General features: G+C 35.6%; 1 protein-coding gene across 12 annotated transcripts in view; it reads right to left on the bottom strand.

Moving 5' to 3' along the window:
* The window catches only part of MCTP1 (multiple C2 and transmembrane domain containing 1), a 507,353-nt gene that overhangs the window by 150,039 nt on the left and 332,331 nt on the right, over positions 1-24,983 (bottom strand). For 10 of the 12 annotated variants that reach the window (XM_087430024.1, XM_087430026.1, XM_087430029.1 and 7 more), the window contains 6 exons: positions 24,554-24,647; positions 4,967-5,069; positions 3,124-3,226; positions 2,691-2,792; positions 2,237-2,311; positions 83-202 (listed from right to left, as the gene is read on the bottom strand). In XM_087430024.1, coding sequence (XP_087286150.1) covers positions 83-202; positions 2,237-2,311; positions 2,691-2,792; positions 3,124-3,226; positions 4,967-5,069; positions 24,554-24,647 — 597 coding nt within the window. Of the gene's footprint in view, positions 1-76; positions 203-2,236; positions 2,312-2,690; positions 2,793-3,123; positions 3,227-4,966; positions 5,070-24,553; positions 24,648-24,983 lie in introns of those variants that run through there. The other 2 variants (XM_087430027.1, XM_087430035.1) reach the window with 2 other exon arrangements.

Below are 24,983 nucleotides of genomic sequence, written 5' to 3'. Positions count from 1 at the left end.
CTGTTACTATAGCCACAGAAACATGTAGCTGTGATTACCGAATTTAATGAATAACAATGTAAATAATACAGTATGATCATACCACAAAAGCAGCCAGGCTCCTTGGGGGTGAATCCCAGTCAAAGCAACTATTAACGTAGTATGCAGCATTTACGAGCACCATGACACAACGCTTCATTCTGATAAAGTTTCTCAGTAGCAGCTGTAAGGAAGATGAAAATATTATTAGACTTTGCAAGACTAAAACCCATCAGATTTGCTACAAAATTCTTCAAGCTTAGTGTGATTTAAAAAGGATTCAGAAAGTTAATAAAGTTGTAAGAATATACCAAACAATTTGGCTCACAAATTAAAGAAAAAGAAGTATTGCTGGAGAAAGTGGAAAGAATGGAATTATAAGAGCAGTTTCTTAGCTAAATATATTTTCTTAAATAATATTATCATGTAGATTGGGCTACCTTTGTTCAAAAGAAAAAAAATCTCCAATAGATTAAAAACATTTTTTGCTACTTACATACTGTGAACGTTAAATATATTTTTTAACTCTTAAATCTTATTGTTGTTTTAAGATTCTTCAAGTGTGTTAATTTCAAGATATTTCAAACTGCAATGGACAACTTGGAATGTTTTTATTTAGGATTTTAGAGAAAAACCGGTTAAGTGTTGCTTTATTATAGAAAACAAATTTTTTTCACCATTTTAGTAGGAGTCTCCCTTTCTTACTATCATATTCTCATTCTCTCCTTTTCTCTCTTTCCCTCGCCCTCTCCCTCTTCCTCTCTCTTTCTTTCCCACCATAAATTTAACCTATATTTTCTCATTACTTTTTCATAATTTTGGAGTTAGGAAAAAATTTATGGTAACCAAGTTCTTTACAAAATCTTTTACTCGAAAAGATATATGAGAATTGATATAATTTAAATTTAAAATAGAAAACTAAGGCATGACTACAACTGTAAAAAGAATAGCCCATACACTAGCTGATGGCTCAAAAAATTACCTACAGCTATGTTAATAATTAGAATAACATATCTGCAGGTTAATATTTTGCTACTTCCAAATATACATCAATGCTGATCTGGTATTTTAAAGAAGTAGCTATGTAAAGTTTTACTGAGGTCCTATGGAAAAAATACATATGTATGTATAAATATAGATGTATGTACATGCATATCAGTTTTAACAAATTGTTAAAATTGAAATTCCTTTCAGACAAAGTTAAGAGTCTCCTTATTTGTTTTCCTTCTTGGCCCCTGATCACCTTCCTTTAAGAGCTACTTTTATTACTTTTATCTATAATTGTAGAAAAATGTGATCTGTATTTCTATTTAGATAGATATTGCATTTGTAACTCATGCACTGTCTTTAAACAACCAAAGATCCCACTGTTTATGGTGAATTGTTTGGATTAAAAACAAAAATATTTTTAGTCTTCTAATAGCACAGAAAATTGTTAAATATTTTAACACACACAAATGAGTTCGGTAAACTTTATAGCCATAACAAATACATTTTATTTCAGTTGTGTTAATCGGAAGTAAACATTTTTTTAAGGGGAAATTTAGTACTCTTTCTTAACTTGATATCAAACCTAATTTAAAACTACAAGTCTAACTACAAGATAGCAAGCCTAATTTAAAATTCCTTCATGATAGAAAAATCAGATTTGCTGATTTTCTATTTTCTTAGCTAAAAATGCCAATAAAAGTTCACTTCTAAAAGATCATAGTCAAAATCTAATTAACAGGAAGGTTTCTCTTAAAAGATGGAGCCCCTCTCTTGTGGATTAGAGGGAAGGGCTTTCTGCTGGGCTCGCTTTCCACACACCTGCATCATACCTGTGGGTGGTCTGGACATATATTTGAACCTCAGCCTTTGGTGTTCTCATTTACACATTCCATGGCAATCAAATCGTATTTTATGTTCAAAATGAGCTTTCTTTTGCTCACTCATGAATACATATCCATTCTATGCAGTGCCTACAATATCCCCTTTCCTTTCTGACCACCCCCATCCAACTTATTAGTTTGGTATTGTCCTTGTTTGATCTTTTAAGGAAAGAAAGGGAAGAGAGAAAAAGAAGGAAAAAAAGAAGGAGCCATTTCACATAAGTAGATGATCAAAAATTCCATAATCTTCCCCCCTCCGTACCTCCAAAGTTTATTTGAATTTACTTAGATGTTTTACAGGTATAATGAGGCCTTCCCAGAGGGATTCATCTGTCCTTACTCTTTACCTGTTTAGAGAGTCTGTGTTCCTCTTCAATGTACTTCTGTTCTTTGGGTATTAATGTTCGTAAGCTGGCTTTCACCTGTACATCAACATATGTGTCTGTTATGGATTAATATATTACAAACGTTTACGAGTTTTTCACGCAGTTCAATTTGCAATCATTGCGAAAGTTTCAAAGTCCTGGCTGCTGTGCTCATAAAATATAAATGTATACAGTTGCACATGCCTGTGCTCCCGTTCCTCACGCCGGCAGGCAGCGGCCGCAGCACAGCCGCACGGCAGCCGCCAACTGTCACAGAAAGTGTGGGTGTGCCAGGCGGTGGCAGAAGCGTATTCTCCAGGATACATCAAGGTTTAGAGAAAATGAGGAATGACAGAAACTCTCTACAAATCAGGAACAAAAGCTTTCATGAAACTGAACTCTTTAGCAGTACAAAAAAGCCAAAGTTAAGACTTACAGCATTAAAAATCACATCTATTTCAAGATAGATGACCCCCTTTGTTGGCCCTGTCAGCTGCTTGTTTTTCAAGACGTAGGCTTTCTGTTCACCATTTTGAATCTGCGGGAAAAGGACATGACAGCCGTCTGTCTCGCGGTCTCCACTGAATACACTCCCTCGGTGACCTTTGACCCCCAGCTGCTGAAACTGACAGAGAACCCAAAACAACTGTGGCAATTCTGACAAGTACCTGTTCATTACCAGGATCAAGTCTGTCAGGAAAAATTAACTATCATGGGATTCAACATGGCCGTGAATTGAGTATGTTAAAATTTTTAGTGTTCTTATTACAGACCTTGGTTGAGAAATGACAGATATAGAGCTGAGGGTTTTTTTTTTTTTCCTTGAGCAAAAGCAACACAGAGCGGTGTGTCAGGTGAATAAAACTTACAGACAGCAACGGTATAGCAACTTTGCCCAGAAAGTCAGCACTTCGATCCCGATCTTCATCATAAACTGTCACTTCAAGAACTGAATGGATATCTTTAATGTTGCTGCATAATAAATATATGTAAGGAAAAAAAGACTTCATCAGTGGGGAACAAGAACAAAAATGCTTTTGAAAATTTAGATAGCTCCAGCTGATTTGGTGTGTGTTTTTATGTATACTATTTGCGTACACATATATATAAGGTCGCTTGGTATCTGACAGAATTTCCCACAATGCACCTTAGTAGACTACAATGATGGTTCTATTATCTGGGACTTTGAACACCATAGTAATTTCAAGTTATAATTTTTTAATGAAATATAATTTGCCATCTGAATGGGCATAAAGTAAGTTATTGTAAAAAGAATAAACCATCAATAAGTGGCACGGATGTTTTTTAGACTTTTCCTTCTCATTATCACAATAATTCCTATCTTCCTATTACCTGCACATAAAAGACCACCAGGTTGGACAGCAGCAAGAGTCACAGCATATTTTGTATGATTTTTCTTTTTATAATAGGATATCTCCTTTTTGTTTACAGCTCTTACCAAAACATTGATTTATTTCTGTTAGATTTATAGTACAAATTAACCAATACAGAAAATAGAATGGAGAAAATGTAACATTGATAGCTATTGTACCTCCCGAGGATTTAGAAATTAAGTCGTGTTCCATTATGCTCCAAAGACAACATATGCTAATAAACAACTGTGCAAGCTCTTCATATTTTTGTTTCTAGAAAAATAAGCCCCAATTGTTGACAGCATTTATTCTTTGATCAAACTGTTTACCAAGAAAACATGAATTAAGAGAAAACAAAAAATGAATATATTCATTACTGAAAGACTGCAACCATGTGTGAGAAAAGGCTTTATCAGGGCACAATCAATTAATGGCTTTGATAATAATCAAACCTATTCATTCAATTATGCATTCCAGAGAAAAACACCCTCCACAACCTTAGGACTGTGAGTCTCCTGACCAGGCTTTCATCTCTTATAAAAATGTGGAATTCCTTAAAGATAAATTGGTCAGATAATTAAATCTGATTAGTTACTGGCTCTTAAGCAGAGACATTATAAGAAATTAATGAGGAATTTAGCAGTTTTAAATATACAAAAAAATAAATCTGTGTTAGAAAACTTTAAAGAAGTACTTCTGTTTGGAGAGTTTTCCTTTGTTCAGAGTTCATTTCTAAAGCCCAGTTTAAAAATAAAAACATACCAAAAAAACGAACTTAGGAGATACTATAGTGTAGCATTCGCAGCTTTATAGTACGTGATCGAAAAGATTTACAAACTCTTTAAAACAAAAGAGAAATTAACTCAAAAGGTGTTTTGGTAACTAGGACAATACTTAATGTCCTTATTGTGCTAAAATGCAACAAACCAAAACTAAAGCATCTGCCGATTTCGAGACCGGACTGTTTGCTGATTTGAGCAATGGAACAAATAGAGCTTTGTCCTCCTTGGTGTCAATGCAATTGGGGAGAATTTCAATAGAAAGTATAAAAGGAAGAAGCAGTATGGAAATTCAGTTAATGGGAGAAAAATCTTTAGTCAAATCATGTAAAATGCACAGTTTAAAAAAATATCTGTGCAAACAAAGAAAAACGGCATACCCTTTCCCCAGATTTCACTATCAGGAAGGTAACGCAGTTATGAAATTCATCATTGCTAGCAAAGGCAGGCCAGATGCATTGAGTTGTTAATCAGTGAAGAAGAAACACACACACAAAATCTCAAAAATAAATATCAGTTAGCACCATTTTTGAAATGAGCTCAAAGTAATGACTACTTACAAGGTGAAGACTTTGTTCCACTCAGGATTGAGATTTTTGTAGACAGTGTGTGTTAACAGCCTATCATTGTTCAGTTCAACCACACAAAATGGGTCACTTTTACCTATAAGAGATTTGAGGGGAAAATTTTTAGTGTAAATAGCACCCATAGCTCACAGTGTCAGATCATGGCCACATTTCTAAAGAGTTGTATAGAAAACAGTAAGCAAAGTACAATTTTAAAAATTAAAAAATAAAACATCAAAATAGAATTAGATGTAACTGGATGATGTTAACAATTGTGATTCATAGCAATTTAGAACCTGGAAAAAAGTAAAAGAGAGCAAATTATACAGCTGTTATTTCAATTTGCAATTATTTTCTTACAAAAATAATGATATAACTGCTGCCAATTCTGTGGGAAAATGTGATGCATGTATGTCCCTACCTCAGTTTGTATTTAATTCTTTAATGACCATTTGAAAGGTTCAGCCCCTTTACTTTTATGCGCGTATTTTCCAACTCATCTGACTCACCAGTAACTTGTAATAGAAATTTCTAAACAAGATTATTTTGGGAAAACTGCTATATTGCAGAATTACAACATTTTATTCTGACTTTAGATTCTCTTCTGAAATATCTATGGCACCACAAGAAGGCAAATTAGACCCTCTGGGGCAGAAAAAATTCTGCCATTTGAAACTTAACTTCAACAACCAATCTGCATGTAAAAGAGCAGTATTTTTTCTGTCCACTGAGAGTAAAGGATTTGGAAGTTATCATGTGTTTACAGCCACTCTGCTCTGCCATCGTCAAATCTCGTCCATTCGGCAATTATATTGTGTGATGTCCTCAATATTTTTGTAATGTCATGTCCTGTATTATAAGAACCCATAAAGTCAGAGGCTCTATGGGGGAAGCATTAATGATATTAGTGCAGCATGTAATTTGTTTGATACCTTATACAAATGACAATGAAATCAATATTTAGACAAAGCTGTCCAGAGGTCATATCTTTTAAACTACAATATTGATTTAGACTACATAAGAGGTTAATGTGCATATTATTAACTTTAATGATAAAGAATAATTGTTTTAAATGCATTGTGAATTGTAGTCACAGTAGTTTACACTTCTGTGAAAGCTTAAATATCATTGAAGATTTTCAATTAAATTTTAATAGGAAGGAATTCATTAGCTATCAGTGACAGATAAGCTATGTATTCTCACACAGCAGTGTATTTACTTTCCATATTGTAATTCTTAAAATGAGCTGTACAAACTTTGACCCACCTTTAATTTAATTTATTAATTTTATATTGAAAAAGAGATTTAATATGTGTGTGTTAGTTCAGTGGCCTCCTATACCCCAGGATAATTGCATAATTTAACATTATAGTAGTCTTTTCAATTTTTGGTCTTGGGAATAATTTTTAATGAAGAATAGAGAACTGAAAGTCTTTGAGGTCTGGTGAAAATTTTACCTCTGGCTTAGGATCTGTATTATTTTTTTCTCTACTTCTTCATTCCTCTTGCCCTACTTGCTACCACACTCATTTAAAGCTCACACATACCATGGAAGATAGTATTCAAAAAAGAATATTTTGTTCATTAAAACACATTGTAATAGGTTTTATTTGCCACATCAACAACTTAATTTTGTCGCATAGAATTCAGGTACAAGCATAAAAAGTAGATTCAAGTTTTAAAACCTTACTTATTCTTAAGCCTCATTTTAAGTATCTTCTTTCTACTTAGATTTGTACTGGGTACTACGGTATGAACAAAAGAATAGAGGACATAAATTACAACCTCAAATAGTTTATAAAAGGGTTGGAGAGAGAAAATATATCTACCTATAACAAGCAGAGAGAATATTAAAGCCATATTTATGTAGTCAAAAGAGTATCTACATCACTTGCATTTTAGACAGAACTTTAGATAAAATGATTAGCTCTAAACACTTACTTAAAAGACAAGTGTAAGTTTAACACTCTTCCTTGGATCTCCTTTTGATTTTTCTCATATACATGTACATTCATGTTAATTTAATAAAACAAAGACTACATATAGATAGCACTTTTTGGCATTTTTGTTCCCTCATTTTCACTTGCTTTACTTCAGTTACTATTCTATTTCCACTGATTTGGTTTTACTTGCCCTCAACTGGTCAACCGTCTGCAACAGATTCAGTCAAAATTGCACCACTTCTCTAACAGCAAAACATAAGAACAAATTCCAGAAACCAATATCTTTGGGGAAAAAAATTTACTTTCAACTTCTATAAGCAGAGGATGAAAGTCTTTACTTGATTCTTTCCCCGCAGGAATTATATTCAATTGTGTAAGAGGTTTCCAATACTCTTAACCAACCCCATGGAAAGTCTCCCAGATCGTCAACTTCTTTGTTACTATATCTTTATTTGCTGATAAAAGAAGATCTGGAATCAGTGATCAGCTAAAAGATCCTAAAGAAACAAAATTTGTTCTTAATGTTTAACATTTTTCATATCTTCTTAAGAAACTAATGCATTTATCAAACTCTAGGCCCATGAGGCTGTGGCTATCCGTATTTTCTTACCATTTAGTTGATTATTTCCCAAGACCATTCCTAGGGAAAACCAATATCAGCCATCTGTCACGTTACTTACTCTCTCAGTCACTGTTTTCTACTGGAATAAAGGTATTAAAGCTCTAGAGACCAAAAACAGTTTGAGCACCTTCTGAAACCACTTTACAGTCATTTTGCTATTCTAAATTCCAGTGGCATGCCATCATTGGCAAAAATACTCTCCTATCTGCACCTATCTTATATATATATACACACACACATATATATATATATATATATATTTTTTTTTTTTTGGTGAGGAAGATTAGCCCTGAGCTAACATCTGATGCCAATCCTGCTCTTTTTGCTGAGGAAGATTGACCCTGGGCTAACATCCGTGCCCATCTTCCTCTGCTTTATATGTGGGACGCCTGCCACAGCATGGCTTGATAAGCAATGAGTAGGTCCACGCCCGGGATCTGAACCCCATGAACCTTGGGCCACTGAAGCAGAACATGTGAACTTAACCACTACACCACGGGGCTGGCCCCTGCACCTATCTTATATTTTGGAATGGGTAAGCAATATAATTTGTAAGAGACCATCTTAGACACTATGCAGTATGTAATGGTGCTTACATTAAAAAAAAAAGGAGTCTTTTGCCTAAGATTAGACAAAACTACTATTTAACGTGGCTTTAATTTATATTGATTTTTCCCAATCTGAAATCTATTATTCTTAATGTGCTTATAGTCAGGTTAAAGACTACACTGTGGTCAGTGACATAAACCAATCCGTGTAAATTCTGTCAGTTTACACTTCTCTGAAATCTTATTCTCAAGTTTAACACCTTTGATGTCTTCCCAGAGCCTACAGGTTCAACTCTACACAGTACAGCACGGAGTATAGTCTTTCAGTCTCATCTCCAATCTCAAGACTCTTTAAGCCTCTTACTTGAGCTACACCACACCTTTGACTCCTCAAATATTCCATGTACTTCCAGAGCTCTGGGCAAGGCACTGAAGTTCAAAGTGAGAGGACAGTGGTCTGGGGGAAAAGAGCCTAAACTTTGGAGGCTGAACAAGCTGGGACTGAGTACTCACGCCATGATCCTGGGCCTGTTCCTTTATGCATAAAATAGTGACAGTAATGGCCCCTTGCAGAGGTACTAGTTAGAATATAATTGGCTGAATATCTGGCACACTAGCAGGACATCAGTAAATAACAGTTTTAAGTAACATCATTTCAAACAGAAATATCTGAAACATTGTAATACGCTTCAAAGTGCAAACATATCCGGAAACAACTCACATCTTGAGCTAAATCTTCTGGTCAAAAGAGTAAACATTTGTAAAATATTTTACAAAAAATTTAGGAAATAAAGGGCAATTACAATACTTATTATCATAATAATTGTAAACATTTACTGAGTTTTATTACAAGCCCAACATAATGTTTACACTCATTTGCTCAAAAAATTTTATGACTACTCAATGAGAAAGGTGTTTTTACTATCCCCATTTTACAGATGAGGAAACTGAGGCTGGGAGATTATGTAACTCACCAGGGCACATAGGTTGTAAGTAGTGAAGCTATTTATTCAAATCCAGGGCTATCTGACCTTCAGAACCCTTGCTCTACCCCTGTGGTCCATGCTCCCTTTAATTTTGTTGTTAGTGCTGTTCAGTCGATTCTCACTCCTAGAGATCCTCAGTTTTCAAGGCCAATTTTTTCTGAAGTGGGTGGCCAGAGTCCTTCTTCCTAGTTTGTTTTAGCCTGGAATCTCTGCTGAAAACTGTCCACCATGGGTGACTCTGCTGATATTTGAAATACCAGTGGCATAGCTTTCAGCATCACAGCAACACACAGCCACCACAGTATGACAACTGACAGATGGGTGGTGTGGTCCCTGACCAGGAAATGAACCCGGGCCATGAAGGTGAGAGTACTGAATCTTAACCACTAGACCACCAGGGCTGGCTCCTCCCTTTAATTAAATAATACTGTATTTAAACGAAACCGATAGGCAAGACCTTCGCCAATAACTGTTCCATATCTTAGTAGTTAGTAGGCCACACACGGGAAGAGCTGGGTAATGTTTTGTCTATAGATTCATTCATTCAACAAATATTTATTGGTTACCACGTACCAGGCAGTGTTCTACACGTTGAGGAGACAGAAGTACATAAAACAAAACAAAGATCCCTGACCTCGTGGAGTTTACGTTGAGGAAGAAGACAAACAATGAATAAGATCGTTTTATAGTATTTTAGAAGGCGATAAACACTATGGAGAAAAATAAAAATGGGAAGGGCGATAAGGAGTGCTTGTATGTATGTGCCATTTTTAAAAGGGCTGCCAAGGAAAGTCTCATTGAGAAAGTGACATATGAGCAAAGGAATGAAGGAGGCAGAGGAGTGAGCTGTGGGCCACCTGGAGGAAGAGATGATGGAAAGGTCAGAGAAGTGACCTGATGTTTCTAGGAATATCCAGGAAGCCAGTGTGACTCCAGCAATGGATTATGCGGAGGAGAGTCTTAGATAACGTACTCAGAGAGGTACAGCAGGGTGGCAGGCCTCTGTAGGATTTGGCTTTCACTCTGAGTGTGAGGGGAAGCTTCTGGAGGGACTTGAGTTGAGAAATGACTCATGATCTGCTGACTGCTCTTTGGAGAACAGGTGGAAACAGGGCAATGGAGGAGGTAGGGGGAAGAGTTAGGATCCTGTTGCAATAATCTAGGTGATGGAAAGTGGTTGGATTCTGGATATATCTTGAAGGTAGAACCAACAAGATTTGACTTAACAATCTATTATGGCTGATATTATTATTTGGAGATGAGAAACAACTCACTGAGCTTAGCCAAGCCAGTCTTTTTCCAAGGAAAGAAGCATTCAATAAAGTACACAGCCTAGATATCCAGAATCCGACAAAGGAAAATTTAGGTAAGGAGAGAGCAGGCAATTTTATATTTAACTTCTATGCATCTTTTCCTTTTAAAAAATTATCATTTTACAGTTAACAGTAATGGAAGCCAACATCAGGTCTTCACATACTATGTTATTTTTGACTAATTTAGAAAGTATCCTTCTGCTACTGCGTGATTCAAGGGCAATTAAAAATTAACAGCAATTTCAACCAAAATAATAGTAAACACACAATATCAAATTCTATAAACTTACTACTAAAAAGCATACACTATAGTTTTATTTTAAAGTGGTTACATACAGTTAATGTGCTTATCTGGTTTGCTAAATGATGTTTTAAATGACTGGCTTTTCAGTTCCTAAATTTTGCAGCCTTGATTATGTGCCACTTAAATGAAAACAGTCATAGAAATACCAGTGATGGACCTAACCATTAATTATCTTCTTAATTATTCCTTCCTTTCATCCTTTTATTATTTCAGTTAGACCCTGTGATAAGCTGCTTTGCTTGCTGAGAGTATCTGAGGAGTGGGGTTGACTACAGGATGGAGTGTTGATGTCAAAAAAGTGCACTATATTCTTCAAAGCTCTAGATAGGGATGCAAAGCCGTCACCTGTAATGATTTTATTCATTACCGTATGGCTAGAAGAGCAAGGAATGAAGGCAGCGTATAAAATTGAAGTGTATTTTGTTTCTGATAATTTTTGGTTATTTAAAGAGTCTAAATGTATGGGAACACAGATTATATAATCTCTTGTCTTCCGCTCACTCATTCTTGTCATGAGATTAAAGCATAAGATTATACCTGTGGGTACCAACTGGCTCTTCCTTAACTTCCACCATTTTGGCTAAAAAGTGCCTAACCTCTCCTTTGCAGTGCAAGAAACCAGAGATTTTGGTTTGGATGCAAGATAGAAATTGCAGCAGTGCTGGATGAAGACAGAGGAGGTGGCGTTGATTGCGTTAACCGCCACGACAGCTAGAAGAAAGTCTTAGCCTTGCTTGAGAACACGGCAATTTTCTATGTTAACAATTTTCTAGAGAGAAATAGGAATACCTTTTGAAGCATTCATTACTAATTGAGCATCTGTTCTTCTCACTCCAGAATTATAAGTACGATTAAGACATAGTCCAGCTCCCAAGGCACGCACAATCTAGTGGGCATGATAGACACATAAATACACAATTATAATACAGGATTGTAAGCACTATAACAAAGGTAAGTGAAGAGTGCAGTGGGAGCAATGAGAAGGAGGCATATCATTCTCCAACTCTAGAACAGGAAGGAGAATAGGAAGCAAAGACTTTTCCCCAATGAAGATGACCCTGGTGATCTATGGTGATTACACCACTCTATCACCAGCAGTTTTAGAAATGAAGGACAATTATACAAAAAGAAGACTTCAACAATTTATGATAAGGAATATTTAGCTTAAATCTATTTGTTTACCTCTTTAATAGAGTCCCTATAACACAAAAACCTCCATATACATTACATAACTACTATAAAACAGATACTTAAAAATATTATGTTAGGATTGATGTATTTATCCATAATCTAGTTAAATACTAAGGGCTATTTTTTTTCCTATGGATTTTTTTTTCTATTATTATTATTTTTTTTTATTGCAGTAACATTGGTTTATAACATTGCAAAAATTTCAGGTGTACATCATTGTACTTCTATTTCTGCATGGACTACATCATGTTCACCACCAAAATACTAATTACAACCCATCACCACACACATGTACCGAATTATCCCTTTCACCCTCCCCCCTCCCCCCTTCCCCTCTGGTAACCACCAATCCAATCTCTGTCCCTATGTGTTTGTTTATTGTTGTTATTATCTACTACTTAATGAAGGAAATCATACGGTATTCGGCCTTCTCCCTCTGACTTATTTCACTTTGCATTATACCCTCAATGTCCATCCATGTTGTCACAAATGGCTGGATTTCGTCGTTTCTTATGGCTGAGTAGTATTCCATTGTGTATATATACCACAGCTTCTTTATCCATTCGTCCCTTGATGGGCACTTAGGTTGCTTCCAAGTCTTGGCTATTGTGAATAAGGCTGCAATGAACACAGGGGTGCATGTACCTTTGCAAATTGGTGTTTTCAAGTTCTTTGGATAAATACCCAACAGTGGAATAGCTGGATCATATGGTAGTTCTATCGTTGATTTTTTGAGGAATCTCCATACTGTTTTCCATAGTGGCTGCACCAGTTTGCACTCCCACCAGCAGTGTATGAGAGTTCCCTTCTCTCCACATCCTCTCCAACACATGTTGTTTCCTGTCTTGTTAATTATAGCCATTCTGACAGGCGTGAGGTGATATCTCATTGTAGTTTTGATTTGCATTTCCCTGATAGTTAGTGATTTTGAACATCTTTTCATGTGTCTGTTGGCCATCTGTATATCTTCTTTGGAGAAATGTCTGTTCAGGTCTTTTGCCCATTTTTTAATTGGGTTGGTAGTTTTTTTGTTGTTGAGATGCATGAGTTCTTTATATATTTTGGAGATTAAGCCCTTATCAGATGTATGGTTTGCAAATATCTTGGATTTTTATAGGAAAAAATCTCCTAAGGGAATTAAAATTAGAAAGAGACTCTTTTACCTTAACTCATAAAACTAAATCTATAACAGGTTTTAAAGCATATACTCTATTACCTCAATTCTTCTTATGGTAAAAAGCCATTCCTACAACAATAAAAGCAAACGTCAGAATTGTCTCCAGTGGGCATCTTTTCTGGCAATCTTCAAAACGGCACTGAGGATTAAATGGGGTGCACTGACTGGCTAATTCTCTCTCACTCTCAGCCCTTGCTCATTGAGGTCACAACACTGACATATGTATAAAGAACTGTGGGGAAGTCTGCAACACCCCTGCTTGCTGGCTACCTGTTTTGTGGGCCAGGGGATGACTTCAGTCTGTGTAAACTACTGGTTTGAGCATTAAAGTCACTTAAAAGATACTGAATGATATTCTTGCGCCCAGAATAGAAAGTTAATCCTGATCCATCACTGGTGGGCTTTGTCCAGGGTCATTTTCCTGCTGACAAGTAGCACAGTTTGCTGGATGTGATGTGTTATAAAAATGTGTGTGTGTCGGGGTGGACCCAGTGACCACTTCTTTGTTGCTATGTCTCTGAAAACACAGAAGGCTTTCAATAGCATGGAAAGCAATTCATACCGATGGGGGCCTTTTATTATAGGCCTACCTTGCACAAATTAAGCTCTTTGGTTTAATTTCCTCAGTTGCCACAGTTTGAAATGGCTATCCTTTATCTTTTTTTTAAAATTATAATCAAGGTTGTCATCTGTCCTTTCTACAAACTGGAATTCTAATCATAACATATAACAAGGTTACAGTTGAAGGAATTCCATAGGGTCCACCAGAACACAAAGCAATGTATGTTGGAGACATCTTCCAATCCTCCCCTTATTACTGGAGATGGGGTTTTGACCTTAGCCTTTTTCATCAACTGACCTAAACATATTTTACACATCTGATTGGTAGAATTAGATTAACTGACACTCTTCACTAGGTTCCCACTGGGTCGGATTCTGGGACTGAGTAATAATAATAGGGCTTCTCTTTTCTCATTAAATCATGAAGCAGGTTTCATTGTGGCTGGAAAATTGACCCCCTAGAGTTGTGGCTCTCAGTCCATGAGATCTAATAAATCTTCTTTCATATTGAAGATTTTGTAATACCCTCCTTACTGTTCTGAAATAAAGCAAAACTAACCCATACACGGTCTTGAAATTTAATATAATGCCTTAATGGCATTATAAAGGATGACTAAATAGAAAGATGTTTGTAATAAAACTATATGTTGATTTAGTCAAGAAATATTTATTGAGTGCCTACTATGTGCCAGGCCATATGAACAAAAAAAGGAAATGTCCCTGCTCTCTTAGAGTTTACTTGCAGTGGGGAGGGAGGAGAAAGAGAACAAATATTGAAAATAATTAATAAGTAGATAACATTGTCTAGTAGAGAATGACACACGTTAATGGAAAACAGAGAAAAACAGAGCAGGATAAAGGGTTTGAAGAGTGTGGGGGAGGGGCACAGTTTATCAATTTAATTTGGATGGTGGGGGTAGGCCTCAAGAAAGTGAGGTCTGAGCAAAGAACTGAAGGAAGTGAAAGAGTAGTCAAGTGAATATCTGGAGAAAAGTATTCCAGGCAGAGGGAAGAGCTAGAGCAAAAGCCTGGTGTGCTCAGGGCACCTGAGCGGGGCACGGTGAGCGATGGGAAGACAAGTAAATATGTCAGAGGAGCAGTGGGGAACCACATCATGCAGTGGAGGCAATCCTAAGATCTTTGGTGTTTACTGTGTAAAATGGCAGCATTTGTAAGGCTTGAGTAAATAATATGTATTTCAAGATGCTACCTAGGCTTAGATAATCATGAAATAGATTTTAAACCTATATCAATGTCTGTATTTGGTCATGTAGGACATGGGACAATTTTCACTATTTTAGATTTTTTAATGCTTTGTAAGACAATCAGCATCCCCAACCTCCAGCCACCAAATACCCATAGTGCTCCCCAACCATTGTGGCAACTAAATTCCCCCACGAATCTCTAAAACACTCCAGGGTGTAATACTACCTTCCCCCACACCACCCTACAGCAACAGTTCTTAAACATTTTGGTCTTAGGAACTCTTAGAAACTTGAGGATCTACTGCTTTGTTTATGTGGGTTATAGCAACCAAAATTTATCGTCTTAGAAATTAAAAATAAGAACATGTAAAACTATTTTTTTCATTCAAAAATAACAAAAATAAATCCATGACACATTAACATCAGAATGATCAAATATTATGTAGCTTTGAAAAAGTCCATTGTATACTCATGAGAGAATGACAATGAAAAAGGTAAATAACATCTTAGTATTATTATGAAAATAGTTTTGACTTCACAGATTCCTGAAAGGGTCTTGGGGATCCCCAGAGGTTCCTGGACCACACTTTGAGAACCATGACTAAGAGCAATGGAAAGAAAGTTCAATGTATACATGAGTTTATTTCCCTTGGGATCTAGAACTAGCTGTAAAAGAATATTTATAGTATTGTGTGTAAATAGATGCATTCTTGAGTCCAGAATTGAACCATCTTGGTATGTGCTGGGAGGTTCAAAATTTATGACATACCAACAGGAAATAAAACAAGACAGATAAGAAACTGGAAAAGAAAGAAAATGGAGACTATGAGATCTATAAAATGAGGAGAGGCTATGAAGAAATTATGACTAAGCTTTTAAGAGTTTAGATAAATTATGGTAAAAACATTTAAAGACTTTATTTTCAATTAATATTTAATACAGAAATTATATGCAAGTACTTGTTACAAGATTAGAAACACAAAGTTGTTTGGTCTAACATGAGTACGTATAAAAATATATTATAAACTCCTTTGTTTTTGCAAGCCTTCATAGATACTTTAGGACCTACAGTGAACATATATTCAATTAGACTTTCCACAGAAAAGTATGAGGTTTCAGATGATCTTCCCTATAAGTAAATTAATTAGCTGGAGAGATCTTTTGCAGTGAAATAAAATTCTTTAGACTTAAAAAAATTAAGTACTATGTTAGGTGATTAATCCTTTTTATACTTTTAGGGTATAAAACTGAAAATTGTCATCTGTCCAGCCTTTGTCTTTAGAATAACATCTTTGTCTTTTTATTTCTCTTCTACAAAATATCTACTCATTCAGGGGTCTCTTATTCATTTTGGCACTTACTGCAGGATCTAGGATTCTGAGGGCTGGGAAAGAAGCCTTAGAGGCCAAGTTCAAAGCTCATGTAGGGCTTGAATCCCCTCTGCAACCAGGTGGTCATACGAGCTCTGCTCCAACAGTTCCAGTGAAGGCAAAATCACCACCTGCACAGGAATATTCTGATCTATTTTTGGCAATTATAACTTTTGGGAAATACTTCTTTAACATTGCATACAAAATTATATCTCTGTAGCTTTTATCTATGTTATGATTTGTCCTCTGTAGTCATTTTTAAGTTTAAATGAAGTAATGGGTGTAAAGTGGGGGCACAGCGTCTGTCACTTAGACAGTATCCGATGAATGTCCGTTACCTGCTCTCCTGCACTGGACAGTGTGGATGGCTTTGTTGAGCATCTGTTCTAACTATCTTCTAGTGTCTCTTCATGATCTAGAGAGGCCATAAAGGCCAAAGTGACATTTCTGGACTCCCTTGCAGCTAGAGTCGCAGGAGTGATTTAGGTTGCACCAGTCGGATGTACTTGCCTAAGATTTGACATTAGAACTCAGTTAACTGAGAGTGTGTGAAGTCCATTTTGCTGCTGTAGATTCCAAGCAGGAGCAGTGGAAGCGGTTGTCACAGTGTCTTCCCAACGAGCTCACGTGGACACGTTACTTAACCTCTCCACATCTCAGTTTTCTAATTTGTAAAGTGGGAGTAACAACAGTACCTAATTAGGTTGTTGTGAGATTAATTGTGCTAATCCTTGTACCAAGCTCAGGGTAGTGTCTGACATGTGATAAGGGCTCAATAAATGTTAATTGCCACTATTATTGTTAATATCATTTTCCTTGAGCTATTTTCAATGGACTTGATTTTAAAACACCAGATATCCCAGTAGAGAATATATTCTGGTTAGTTTGTCAATGTTCTTCTTTAAAGAGTAGCTTCCAAAACTGAATTTATACCCTACGTGTCTGACAAGTCCAGAATACAGTATCATTCTCAACATTTTCCTTTTATTCAATGTAACAAAATTGATGTATGTATAATTCACTCTCATAGAGCTTAAACTCAATTCAAACCTTAAAATCTTTTCTATATTTTCCACTGTTAAAGCAAGATATCACTGTTTTGTACCCAGGCAAGACTTTTGATTTATACTTTTTCATGTTCATTTTGTTAAACTAAACCTATTATCTCAGTCTGTTGATTATATATATATAAATTATTACTTATATATTATATTTAATATTTATATTATAAAATTATATATTTATAAAGATATATAGATTGTATACATATTTTGGTCTCAAAAAAAATGAATTAACTATTCTTGCCAGCAAGTTTGATAAGGAAACAGTCAATTATCTCCTCAAAGTTGTTAGTAAATAGGTTGAACAGGTTAGACCAAGGACTGAGCCCTGTATTCCTCTACTTGGCATCCCCATTGACATCAGTCCTTTAGTATAATCACCTTTGGGCTTGACCCTTTAGTCAACTGAGTCTAACTATACTATCATACAACCCAAATATCCATGTAGTAATATTTTTCTTAAAAAGCCTAGTTAAATCCAGATCCTCTCTGAAGCATTTTCCTAATCCATTGTTTTAGAAAATGCACTGCTTATTTACACAACTATATCATAATGTAACAAAATATAAATAATAGTTTAATGTTAAACAATGATTCTAGTATCTGAAAGCATTTCTTCAGGCACTGGGTGAAATCCTGGAGCTAGCCCTCCAAGCCAAATCAGCAATTCTCTATTTCTTTACTCAAAGGATCATTCTGTAATCTTAGTTCCACAGCACTCAATTAATTATTTTATAGTATTTCTCTTCCCCTCATTTCCCATTGATAGTGGGACCACCACTTTCTCAGCCCATAGTCCTTCACCTCTAGAGCATATCGAACCCAATTATTAATCTCTTTTGTCATCCCACCTATTCTTCCAGAGCAGTGTCTTCTAACCATGTGACTTGCATACGAATCACACATAATTTCTGTAATTCCCTGTAAAACACTAGTTCGGACTCAGGCCTCACCAGCCCTTCTATTAAATTATTATTTTAATTCCTCTTTTCACAAATATTTGATATGAACTATTTGGTTTTAGAAGAATGTTATTGCATTTCTATAATTAGAATATGATTTAGTTTTTTAAAAAATGCAATTACTAAAAGGAAATAACCCCTATTTCTATGTGAGCTATGGTGACATAAAAGAATGAAGAGCAATGATTTGCTTTCTTTCCTAGTGATGCCTTTGTTTGTTTAGTTTCATTCTTAAGGAAGAGATTTATATAACATTAAGACATTTAACATCTACCCGTATAATATTGTTTTCTAAACTAGGCATATTATAATAATAAGAATGTCAGTTGTTGGATATTTTTAATGCATTATAAATTGGATGAAATTTCTTCTCAAAGTATGCTATCTGCTTAATAGTCTTCTACAAGCTTAATTATTAAAAAGCAAATAGGGCCAACATTAGGTTATATAATAGAAATAAAGCATACTTTACTTGGGAAATTTTCAATACATTTTGTGTAAGACTTTGGTTTTATGTTTCAAGAATTTTAAGATAATAAGAATATAAGATTATAATTTTAAGACTTCAAGATAGTGAAAGTTTAAAAATTAAGAATGACATCCACACATAACCCCCTTTTATTTGGTAAATTATTTTACCCTTGATAATTCACAAATATGAAGAAGTTCCGCTATATTTTACGTATAATACTTTCAATGGAACTTGAAAGAGTTTAAAGGGTATATATTTTCTCTTCCTCCAATGTAGGTTTTAAATAATGATCATAAAATCTAAGGCTGCATTTATCAGATACCATCAGTGTTATTAAATATGATGACGGCAATTAATGGCAATTGCTATTAAAAATTCAAACTGCTACAATTCTATAAAAGAAGCAATGTAGCTACTTCTTCCAGTAGAGCTATTGTGTTCTGAGGGCCACTCAAGCAACAATTGCATATATCTTATGCAATTTGCTTGAGTAACCCACAAAAAGTTAATTTTTTAAAAGGATAATATCTTGTCTCTATTATGTATATGTGCTTGGCATTTCTCCAACTGTATATAAAACTTTCGAAGAACAGACTCGCCTTTTTCTGTATAGCTCCCTTTTCACTTTCTTTCTCTGAACAGACCCATAATGTTCAGGGAAAATACCAAGAATAATAAATCCAAATCTCTGTATAAAATATACCTCATGACATACTCAAGCTGGAAATCACAGGAACCAATAAAAATGCAGGCAGCCGACTGATAATGAGGTCAGAAATACAAATAAATTTACTTTTAATGAAGACTGGAGGCACAGTAATCAAAGTGTTAAAATTCATTTCATGCATATCTCATTTGCTTCTTAGCTGATATTTACCACGCAATTCTGTGAGAAAGTAGAGGCCTAAGATGCTCCAGATAAATGGCTCAATTAATTGTACAGAGGTAGACCTCTTTGAGCTGAGCCAGAGCTGTGAGCTCTTTATTAAAAGCACTATTCTGTAGCCCATAACCTTGTTCCTTGACTCCTCTCTGGTTTCCAATTTAAACAAGTCCCCATGCGGCCTGCTCTAAAGGGCTTTGTCTCCCTGTCATTGTTAAGAGAGCTGAGGCATCCTGGAAGTGTGAAATCAGACCTCATGAGTTGAACGGTTCCCCAGGGAACGCCGGACTGCGCAGAAGGTCAAAGTCATGGGCCGGACCATCTAAAAGTGTCTGATCGCCGGTCTGTGACACAGCAAGTTGCCTTGGGGGGGGGCTAGACTGAAGAGGACTGAAATTGAACACATCTTAATTAAAGCCCACAGACAGCAAAACAAAATGTTTTCTAGGCAGCCTGTCAAATGGGGCTTAAATTTAGCTCTGCTAATGAATCCGAGCTGCTAACTGTTATTTCTTAAGATAATAAGACTCTCACGAAGCTGATAAAAAAACTGTAGCATGTCTTTTTCTGCTGTTTTGTTACTTAAATATTTTCCAACAATGAAGACAGTTTTCCTAAAGAAAAACATGGGAAAAGTCTATGCAAATAAAGGGGTAGTAAACATCTCTCTTAATAACTAGTAGGTTTCCAGGCTATGGGGCTGGTGAGTTGCACATCCTTATGTGTAGCCTTGTTTTGGAAAAAGATATGCTCATTTAATGGGACTATTTCAGGGACAGATTATGTTAACTGTAAAATTCTCTCCTTCTCTTCCTTTTTCTCTTTCTCTCCCTCTATTGTTTCCTAAAAGAGATGATGCATTAATTTGAGAGATCAATTCACCTGGGGTAGGGTTTTATATGCGTGTACCTTTTAATTCAGTGAAAAGATAGGGCATCTTTTGAAAGGTTTCACAGTTCTCCCATATCACTGTTTCTGAAACTGAGTGGCTAGAATCTCTGGGGAGGCTGCGACCTCTTCCTAGGGAGCTCAGAAAAAACAACCCAGGGGAAAATGAAGGGGAGGGGCCGAGGAGAAGAACCCTTTTCTCTTTCTTCTCTTAGAACTTGAAAGAACCAATAGGCCAGGTCTAAATACTCTGCAAAGAAAGCCTCACTTAACACAGAAGACATTAAATGTTCTGTTGAAAGCAGAAATTAGGTCTCATCCAAGGAAAAGAACAATTAGAAGCTAGGAAAGACAAATTTCCCACATGAACTGTTTCTCACCACCAAAAATAATATTTTTTTCCCTCCCATTGGTCTTGCTCTGTTCACAATCTGTCCAGTTTTAAGGAACACTGATTTAGCGGTAGAGAGAATCTTCCCCAGTGAACACAGGGCCAGACGTCTCTAGGTTTTGCTTTGATGGTGCAGAGAAGCATTAACCTTTTCACTGGTTAGCTGAAAGGTAAGTAAGTTGTACTGTGCAGTATTTTTCAGCTAATCAAACTTTTTCCCTCACGAAGAATTTAGCTGACCAACTTTGAAAACCAGAGGAACACTTTCTCAGGCTGTGAAAGGCTGCCCACAATTTGACTGAAATTTCAATCCACTCTTGTGCCTTGCTCAATGCATGTGTATGTGTGGGAGTTGTAAATTGAGGCCTTAACCACCAGAGTTAATCTCTTTTTAAAATCTGTATTAACCTTAATGATTTGAAGTGCACTGTCCAACACTGGACTATTGAGACTGAAGAAAAAACTACCCTCGACTATCAACAGTTTATTAGAGGCTTAACTGAAGTGACCTACTGTAGTAGCGTTCAGCTGAACACGGCTATAGGCTTTTTGTGGAAAGGGAAAGAATTGAGGGTTTCATTAAAAAGTAATTTGTGCTTTATACTCACTCATTCAAAGAGAGTCTCAATTGCTCTTTATTCACACAGAGTTAATACAGTATCACAATGTTTCTCAATGAATGTGTTGTAACAAAAGAAAAATTTTACATTTTGAAAGGAAAAAATTCTTTGTAACTGCAGTAAGATTGATGGCTACTTAAAAGATTATAGAATCTCTTTTTCCTGTGCTCATGTTAAATGATGGAATATTGTAATTTAAAATTTTTTGCTTAAACTATGGAAGTTTAACTTGATGTTTTGATCACTAAAAATCTTTTAAAATTAGAACAAAGTTGGTCAAATATAAGTTTGTCTTGTCAGACTTGTCTAGGAAAAAAAAGTGTTCTGAGGCCAACCAAGCATCTTATTGTAATAGCCTCATTTATACCAGGTCGGAAAATATTCTTTGCTTAGCACAGAGAGTTATCAGTGATTTAAAATGTCCCCTCTCCATCCATAACACTCCGAAAAGGATGCTAATTTGAGGATTTGAAGACAGTACTATTTACTCAATTCCTTTTTTTTCAAACTGTTGCCTAATATCTTGTAGGGCTTGACTATGATTATCCACTGAGATCTATAACATTTTTTAAAGTTCTTTGAAGAAGTAGGAGGTAAAGAATACAAAGAGCTTATTTGTGCCCCAAATTTAATGATAAAGACCAGGAAGGATTAGTACACATATAAATATTTATCCTTTTTAGAAGTAAAGATTATTTTAAAAATTGGTAGTATATTCAGACATTTCCGACTTAAATATACGGTCCTCAGTTTCTGCCACCATCACAAATGTCATAAAGACCACAAAAGGTCCAAGAGCGAGCAAGGTCAAAGACTGAATTATCCCCTTGCTCCTGAATAGTTCAACATCTCTCTTGTTCAATTCAGAGCACATTAGATTATAAGGTCAGTGTGGAATGAGGAATCATTAGATTTATATCCCTAAAACTGGAGGGAAAAAAATGGAGAATCTGTTATTTAGTATTCCCCAAATTAAAGTTCATTTTATCAAATCAAAATTATGTTTCATTGAATACCTAGGGATAAGGCTATTGTTATTCACATTAATTTACACAGAACCATTACCAAAGAAATATATCTCTTTTTTCCAGTTTTAAAAGAACATATACTTTAACTTCCATAGTGGCATATAGGCCAACTGGGTTCACGTAGTTTGCATATTCATGAAGTTTTAAAAGCAACAACAGCTTCTCTCCAAGAGAGACAAACTTATATAATTGCACTCAATTTGTGTAATGGGCAGGTATCTAGGCTTTTGAAGTAAATGGGACTTGAATTTTTCTATAAGAAATTATTGTGCCCACTATAAATGTCCAGTGATAGTTCTTAGTACTTAGGTGCCCTCTGAGATACTGATTATTTTGGGCTTTTCTCCCTATCTTGAGATGTTTTCAGCCCAATACTGGGTGCTCCACACCCCTACAGAAAATCCCAAAGAAGAGTGAAGGTGAATGATGGTGAATTTCACTGCTGTGATTTCCTGAATCTACCTGCTGCGGGGAATCAGAGGCTAGGTATAACCTCTGCAGTGTAAAAGGAATACTGCGTTCCTATGCCAGTCTTTAATGTCCAAAGTGAACAAAAAAAGAGCAGTTAGTCAATCATTCACATTGACTGTTGGTTCTAATGATAAATGCAGCTTAATAAAAAAAAAAGAAATTACTGTGTCCAGATTAATTTGATAATAACCATACCAGAAATAAAAAAGGAAATAAATAAACTTAACATTCACTAATTGCTTAATACAAGGAGCCAAGTCAGCATATATGCAAAAAGATTACAAACTACCCTCTCTCCCACTGTGATCAGGTATGTGTTCAGGTATGCCTATTTTGAAAGAACATTCGACAGTTGTTATTACCTTCTTGGTTACAAATGAGTTGGTAATTACCTCTTTTAAAAAACCATAAGCTCTCAACATTTTAATTTTTATCACACAATAAATAGTCACTTGATACCATGCAAACACTAAAATTCTAAAAATATTGCCATTTTGGAGCAGACATCTGCTATTTTAGTTTTAAGGCATGCGATCTTTTAATTTAGTTTTGATTCTGTTTAATGAATTAAAGAAGGGGACCAGCGGTCATGTAACTGATTTGCAAGCCCTTAAATGGTAGGAAAAGTACATTTCTCCCTTTCAAATAAGTCAGCTACCTTTTTAAGGTCAACTTGCTAAACACTCACAATGGTAAGCATATTTCCCCAAATAATAAGTAGATACTTTCAGGAACAGTGAAATTTGCACAAAAATTAGTCAAGTCTGTCCTACTTATTATCCATCTTGAGATGGACAATTTAAGGAATGGTATAAACATTTCCCAGATCCTTATGAAATTAAACAATAAATGAATCATCACATAATTGCAAATTCAAAACAATGATTTAATTCTGGAAATTGATGAAATAATTACCATCAGCCAATTAAGCAATATGTCATAGAAACAGCAATATTCAAATCAGGAAGCTTTAAGAGACAAGACTAATTTTGGCGTTTTTATAAGCCTATTTCTTGGTTTAAAAAACTTAGAACAATCTAGATGCTTAGTTTAGATCCAGAATTATCTCTGGGATGTGCTAAAGAATTTGGACAACTAAGGAATTGGATCAGCATCCCAAATACCAAGAGTTCATGCCAACTAATTGAGGATTATGCATCTAAACTTTTCAGTGAACTAGGCAACAGATTTCACGCATGTTTGAATTACAAGTGTTGATACTATGAAATCATCTGAGGGAAACTGATACTGTCTGAGAGAAGATACAGCATTACTCCAAAATGCGAAAATGATGAAATCTGGAAGAAATATTCCATGTTTGCTGAACCTTGGAGAAGGCAACAATTCAAAGTTATTTTGCTTTTTATTGTTTATTTTTAATATATTACCCTTCTTTTAAAAAGCAGAGACTAAAAAAAATGAGGTGGTTAGTAGATCTTTGTAAGATCAAACCTGAAACTTTATATTTACATTATTTACTTTGATGATCCAGTCAGACAAAATGCAGAGTTCGATCATTAGATGGTCTAGAACTTGCAAGATGCTTGATATATATATGCAACAGGAGAACTGCATCATTTCTTACCTGTGACATCAGCGACCATTAACCCTTCTGCTCTGATTACTTTCACCTGGAGAAATCCCACATCTTTCAGGTTGTGGAATATCCGCAATGGGCTCTGAAAGACACCAACATCAGTATTACGCGAGAAAGGTCCTAAAGGGTCTCAAAGATGTGCTGAGAAAATACTAAGTTTCGTGGTTGACCTCAGGATGCTGCTTAAGTGATTCAAAGGGATAGCTGTGGTTCTTCAATACAAATTACCCTTCCACCATTATGAATGCACTCACACACACACGCACACACACACACACATTTATGTAGCTGTATTTAAGAAGATTTTTTTTTTTTTTTGGTGAGGAAGATTAGCCCTGAGCTAACATCTGTTGCCAATCCTCCTCTTTTTGTTGAGGAAGATTGGCCCTGGGCTAACATCCGTGCCCATCCTCCTCTA

The sequence above is a fragment of the Ceratotherium simum genome, chromosome 4 (assembly GCF_057802395.1).
Source record: "Ceratotherium simum simum isolate JZ-2026a chromosome 4, ASM5780239v1, whole genome shotgun sequence".
Taxonomy (NCBI): domain Eukaryota; kingdom Metazoa; phylum Chordata; class Mammalia; order Perissodactyla; family Rhinocerotidae; genus Ceratotherium; species Ceratotherium simum.
Note: the sequence above shows the minus strand (reverse complement) of the source record. Positions and strands in the feature narration are given on the sequence as shown.